This window comes from Stylophora pistillata, chromosome 5, assembly GCF_964205215.1.
Source record: "Stylophora pistillata chromosome 5, jaStyPist1.2, whole genome shotgun sequence".
In the NCBI taxonomy this organism is placed as follows: Eukaryota; Metazoa; Cnidaria; class Anthozoa; order Scleractinia; family Pocilloporidae; genus Stylophora; species Stylophora pistillata.
This window is the reverse complement of record NC_142523.1, coordinates 33,462,998-33,469,967: the sequence shown is the minus strand read 5'-3', so window position 1 is coordinate 33,469,967 and position 6,970 is coordinate 33,462,998. Positions and strand designations below refer to the sequence as shown.

At 39.8% G+C, this 6,970-nt stretch overlaps 1 protein-coding gene across 1 annotated transcript in view; it reads left to right on the top strand.

Annotated features, from left to right (window-relative positions):
• LOC111341091 (uncharacterized) overlaps window positions 1-6,970 on the top strand; it is a 41,415-nt gene that overhangs the window by 4,388 nt on the left and 30,057 nt on the right. The window contains 4 exon segments of the mRNA XM_088761975.1: window positions 622-911; window positions 1,072-1,195; window positions 2,191-2,263; window positions 3,473-3,540. Coding sequence (XP_088618101.1) covers window positions 625-911; window positions 1,072-1,195; window positions 2,191-2,263; window positions 3,473-3,540 — 552 coding nt within the window. The 5' untranslated portion in view covers window positions 622-624.

Here is a 6,970-nt window from a genome sequence, read left to right as displayed (position 1 = left end):
ATCTATTTAACCACGTTATTAGTAGGTTTTAGTGTTACTTCTAGTGGTGACAATCTATGTAAAATCAAACCTTTTAATCACAATACCTCTATAAAGGCTTAGAGAAAATGCACCCTAGACTTTACAATACTTAATTCAACATTAAGACCATGGAATTGAGATGAAACTGATTGAAATAGAGGTTTTTAACTTGGTGGCCTTGTGGCACCATTTACAGATGCCACCACCCTATATACATGAAAACTTAAATGTTCCATATGGGAACCAAGGTGATGTCGGCGCATCGACCAGACGCACCATTTCGGGTGGAAGGAAAAAATTGTCATTAAGTGCTGAGAGGAAGCAGGTCAGGAAGCTAACCTTAAAGCACCAATTGTTTTACATCAATAGAACCTCCAGTCACACAAACTTAAGGCCAGCATTTAAATTTTGATTGGGCAAGACTGTGCAGTGGAATTTTGTCAAATATTCAAAGAAATAGGTTTATTCCAGTTTCAGTCAGGTGGTCAACTTGTCTTTCAAACAATTTGATCCTCTAAAGCATGGTTACAATGCTCAGCTTAACACTGTGTGTATGTTGGTTGATATGTTTGCCAGGTAATTGAATCTTGTTTTTTGCAGGGAATGGCTTCTATCCATGTTGAATTTCCACCTGATAAAAACAGGAAGAAACCTATAAGGAAAGGTCCTAATGATGTTATAAAAAAGACTGCTGTGGTCTTAAAAGAGGGAGTTGTTTTCAAAAATGAAGGAACAGATGAAGTGTTCATGCCAACTACAATCACTATGTCCAACAACATCAATACAGATCCAGAGCTACGTAAAGAAATCTCAATTACCAAAAGCATGAAACCAGATGATGTTAAAAAAGTGCTAAAGAATACCTTCCCTGTTCTTGCTAATACTGAAAGGTAATATTTTGCAGAGTAAGTTGACTTGGATAATTGAAACTTGTCTGATGAAAAATTGGTCATTTAAATTAATGTCTTCGTTTGTAATACATAAGGAAACATAAGGAAACATAAGGAACAGAATCCTTAGTTAGTTTTGTCTTTTATTTTACATATGCAGATTTTATTGTGCAAAAGCAGTTCAGAAGGTAAAACTTGACTTCTGTGGAGAGCGCCGTATTTGGAGTGGAGAAGTCCTGAACCGAGAGATAAAGGGACACAGTGTGTTGTACATCTACTGTGAGGTTTGTATGACAGTCCAGCACTGACATCACAAAGTTTTTATGCTCAAGGGTACTGTCAACAAGTTCGATCTGTTCAAAATTTTGTTGTTTTGCTCTTTAGTTTCAGAGTAAGTAGTTAAGTTTTATTTGCTGAAAAAAAATGTTAAGATCCTCAAAAGAACAGTGATACAGCTGGAAGAATGTTTTATGGAAACCTATCCTGAATAGTGAAAGGATTTGGAATTGGAAAGGCCTCCAGTTAAGTGTTGTTGTTAAAGTAATCTTGAAATTTTGTTTTATCAACTGAGTTGAAATATTATTGTAAATTGGCGGCCATAAAGAGTTAAAAAAAGCTCACATTTCGTGTGTTAATTAACCCTTGGTCAGAATGAATGGTGCTCTGACAAAGGGCTAACATGCAAAGCATTAGGTTTTTAACTGGTTAAGGTGGCCAATTTACAATTTCAACTTAGTTGATAAAACCAAATTACCTTGTTACCACCACTGATGCAACACCACAGTTTCTTAAGAAATTTACCTACTTCAGTCTTGTGAAAGTCCAAGATTCAATATATGACTAGGCATATCAGAGGGAGAGTACAATTTCAGGCAGACATTACTGACGAGAATAAAGAAAAGTATCAGTTAGAGGATTATTTCTAAGTTCCTATACCAATTTCCCAGAACTAATGGCAAACAGTTGGGAGTCAGAATAACTAAATAACACTTTTTAAGTGAGACGTATTCAACAAAGGAAAGCTTTAATATTCTCTGTCGATTTGCGAGCACATGGCATCCTTGTAAACAGAACAACAAACATCGGGGGAGACTGGAATGAACAGTGCCCAGTCTCTACAAATACACCACATTAAGTTATTTATTTCAAGTTTGATAAACCTGATCTCTTGAGATGGGCTCAGATGTCACTCAGTCAGTGACAGTTAGCAAGACTAGTGGTTATGTGGAAGTAAACTTTTCACCATGAATTAATGTGGACCTTTTCATGATTCTTTTAGAAGGATACAAGAATAGAAGAAAGAACATCACAAGTGATGCAATTTTCAGTGCCTGGAACTTCTCAGATGAATGGTGAGTGTCCCAAGTGTAGCAACAAACTGTTGGGGCAGTGGAGACTCCACAACACTTTCTTCATTCAGCAGCAGTGGAATCATATTACCTACTAATTCCAATCCCTCAATACCAATCAGGGTATTTACAGAAAGTTGTGATATCCTTACTCTCACCATCAATAAATAGATCTCAACTACTGTACAGACTATGAGACTGTAGGTTATAGAAAAATGACTAACAACAAACATATGAAACATATGTATGAACTGCGGTTATGAAACGAACGTATATGTGCACAATCCTTTGTATATGTGCACAATCCCTATTTGAGCAATAGTGAAAATCAGACCTGAAAAAAATTTCAGGCCTGTACGGGATTCAAACCACTGACCTCTGCGATACTAGTGCAGCGCTCTACCAATTGAGCTAACAAGCCAACTGGGAGCAGGCCATCAAATTAATTCGACATAAACCCGTAGATGATAAATCAAACAACAACAAACATATGAAACATATGTATGAACTGCGGTTATGAAACGTATATGTGCACGATCCTTCGCAGTAAAGCCCTATTTGAGCAATAGTATCGCAGAGGTCAGTGGTTTGAATCCCGTACAGGCCTGAAATTTTTTTATAGGTCTGATTTTCACTATTGCTCAAATAGGGCTTTACTGCGAAGGATCGTGCACATATACGTAAGAAAAATGAATATTTACAATTCATATATGTTCAAAAGGGTGAAACTTGTTGCCAGAATATGAAATCATTATGAATATCATTTTGTTTACCATAATGTCATTTGGTCTAGCTGCACCATGAACGGACTATTAAACCTTGTGCAGATTGATTTCCTGAGGACCACCCCTGATTTCACCCTGTTGATAAACTTGATATCACCCTCTTGATAAAATACCCTCTTGATATCACCCTCTTGATATCACCCTCTTGATAAACCAATCATGTGAAATTTCGTCTGTCATGCTCCTCATAAAAGTGTTGGTAATATGTAACGTTATCTACTTTGCTCTCAAGCTTGAGTCCTAAGGGCTCGGAAACTAGGCAGAATTTGAACTTACCATGTTAATTGTGATATCCACTGCAGATATTGCATTTATCATGTCAAGTTCACATGCTATTGTATATTGATTAATGCTCTCAACCAATCTGATTTTTCATAATTAATGAATTAGAGACCTAGTTGATCTCTTGCCTCTGAATTTTTAATAGCAGCAACCGCCCCTGCTCCTGGAGAGGCCACCTTGCAAAGTCAAAATATGCTTGAAAGCAGACCTCTGGTATGTATATATATGATATCTTACCTTCATTTAATTCTTTACTTGAACAGTTGGTTCAACCCTTTAACTCTTATATGAGTGACAGAATTACTCCTTACAATATCAGACGGCGAGTACAATATCAGCATCAGGTAGACAAGTGACAAGAATAAAGAAAAATATCAGTTAAGGGATTATTTCTAAGATCCAATACCAAATTTTCTGACCAAACATCACAAGAGTGTATGGCAAACAGTAGGGAGTCAGAATACCGTATTTCTTCACCTATAAGCCGAGCGATTTTTTCAGTTTTCGACCCAAAATTTTGGGAGATTTTTCACGGAGAACGGGGTTCGGCTTATAGCCGAGGGTTTTACATTTTAAAAATATACAGTTGCTGAATAACTTTACCCCCCCGGCTTGTAGTCAAGTTAGCAATGAAGCAGAAGTAATAAAACACAACAAAAATAACTTCTGAATATTGGTTATTCACTTTTATGAAATTGGTGGCTCCTAAAGGAGCCGTTTGACGGATACGTGCAAGGGCTTTCAACCCAATGGTTTACTCGCCATCCGTTTCGTTTTCGCTGTCTGTGTCGAACTCGTTCTCTTCTATGTATTCATCATCTACTTCTGGGGTTTCCTCAGAGTAGACCACGTCGTCCTCTGTTCCGTCCAAGGCATTGGAAATACCGCAGGTCTTGAAGGATTTGACAACCATCTCTTCGGGTATCTCTGCCCATGCTTCCTTGATCCACCTGAGGACAAGATTTCTGCTTGGCGCCTTCTTCTTCCCAGCTGGGGTAAACTCAAATGGCCCAGATGTCATCCACGCCAAGTACTTTCGGCGCACATTATCTTTAAATGGCTTGTTTAGGCACTTATCCAAGGGCTGTACAACCGGGGTTAGGCCACCAGGGATAACTGCGACGTCAATGTTTCGCTGCTTCAGGTCATCTTTCACGGAATCGGTCAAGTGAGCTCGGAATGAGTCCCACACCAAAAGGGAACGCTCGGCACGGGGCAAACTCTGTCGAATCCATTCTCGGATGCCCTGTTCATCCATCCACCCTTTCTTATGGAAGGAAACACGAAGAGGATGCGGCACAACCAGATCTCTCGGTGTACGGACGCCTTTGAAGATGACTTTCGGTGGCACCTTTGCTCCATCGGCAGCAACAGCAAGAACGACGGTGAAGCTCCGCTTTTCCGCTCCGCAAGATTTTACTGGCACTGTTCGGCTTCCACTGAATTCCAGTGTTCGGTTCGATGGCAGCTCAAAACGCATGGATGTCTCATCCATGTTGTAGATGCGGGATAAAGGGTAGTCGGCGCGTCTTCTTGCTGCAATGACGAAGCGATGAAAGCACACAATGTTCTCTTCGAGATCGGCGGGCAATCGCTGGGCCAGAGTTGTTTTGGTTCGCATGCTGACCGAGTGGCGTCGTTTCCATTTCTCGTACCATCCACGGGAAGCTTTGAAAGCAGGATCATCGGAGAGCTCTTTAGCTTTAAGGCGAAGGATCAATCCACTCACCGCAATACCTACGAAAAATAAAATAACAATCTTATTTTGCTGCGAGATAACCGTAGATTCGTGACTGCAGCACTCTTTTCGTGACATGTTATGAAATTGTCATGACAACAACATATTTCTGACCAATCAAAGTCTCTGTTTCCCACGCACTGAAAGACGATATCATTCAACTCTTCAAAAACTCTTAAAATTTTAGACAGAAAAGTAAATACCAACCTTGTTCTCTTTGCTGTGAAAACCACTCCATCACTTGCTGGTCTAGTTCGGGATATTTCGGAGTGAAACGGCCCATCGTCGCACGTTTTGCAGACATCTTCAGCTCTCCGGAAAGAATAGTCGCCTGGTCTCTTCTCCAGCGTCGTACCATGGACTCGCTTAGTCCATATTCTCGAGCGATTTCCGAGTTGTTTTCTACCGCTTCAGCTTCCGCGATAACTTTTATCTTGAAAGCCATACTATACGAGGAACGGCGTGCTTTAGGCATGATGATAAAAAGTGACAGCGACGAAAGGTATACTCGATAGATTGATACTTTGAAACGTTTAACTGAGATTATTATTGTTGTTGTGGTTAATCTGTTGTCGCGTGGTAGTATTTATACAGTTCGTTGGATCAATTGATATTCATATCTCTTGATTGGTTCGCTTTTTTTCTTTTGTGTTTATTGTAATTCATTAGGTTTTGTGTTTAGTGAGTCAATTTCTTATGTTTTCCGTGAGGTTCGCTTGCTCAAATGGCCAGTTACAATCAATAATTTCGCTCTCGGCTTATAGCCGATGGTTTTACCTTTTTTTTTGGGCAGCTTGAGTGTAGCGTAAAGACCCTGAAAGTCAGGGTCTCGGCTTATAGCCGAGATCGGCTTATAGGTGAAGAAATACGGTAACTAAATAAGGACATCTTGGGAGTAAAAGGTTTAATAATGAATAATTTCATAATGATAATAATTTATTTCTTATAGATCACTATTTACAATGACAGATCAACAGCGCTTTACAATTAAACACGAAGGCGCACTATAAAAGGAGAGGTCCCTTAGGTGCCTGTTAGACGAACAAAAGGAGCTAATGAGATGTTTACTTCCACCAGCATGGTGGCAATGATGTAACGTGTGAACCACCTACTTCGATTTCAAATTTACTGCCACATTAAACACAGTTTCCATTGGAGAAAGGGAATATACAAATCTAAAAAATTCTTGTATTGTGATGAAAACATTCTGAAGAATGCGCCCGCTGTTCACTGCTTTAGATTAGCTCTAGCTCAAGCTGACTTGACTCTTAGAGTTCTACGTCACACGACAGGTGATTGACAAATGGTCCAGAGGTACCTAAGGCACCTCTCCTTTTATAGTGCACCTTCGTGTTTAATGTCTCTAAATATTAATCCACCCATCCCACCCCAGGGGAGGACATCCATCACACAGTAATCTCGTGCATGGGAAATTAACGTCTCCTGCCCCTAACCCTGCAGGAGACGGGACCTCCATTTATTCGTCCCTATCCGAGAAGACTAGAATATCTAACCATTTCTTGAAATGGTTAGATGTTCTAGGTAGCATATTCTTCTCAATTATTTAAGACCTTGAGTGTTAGTCCAGCCGGGGCTCGAACCCTTGTCCTCCCGTACAATAGTCCAGCGCTCTATCCATTGAGCTAACTGGGAGGCGGTTTAATAATAGATGCCTAATGGAACCAATGATAATCCTCTGTAACAAATATTTCTACATGAACGCGACGATTTCCTTTCCAAAAGCACATGGGGAATAATGCCCAGATGTTTTACGTAACACATAGGCCCACAATGGGAGCCACAAGTACATTAAATTAAGAATTTCTTTTACTAAAGGATGGAAGTTTGTTGCCATCCCAAGCACCATGTCTACATGATTTAATCCAGAACCCTTTGTAATACATA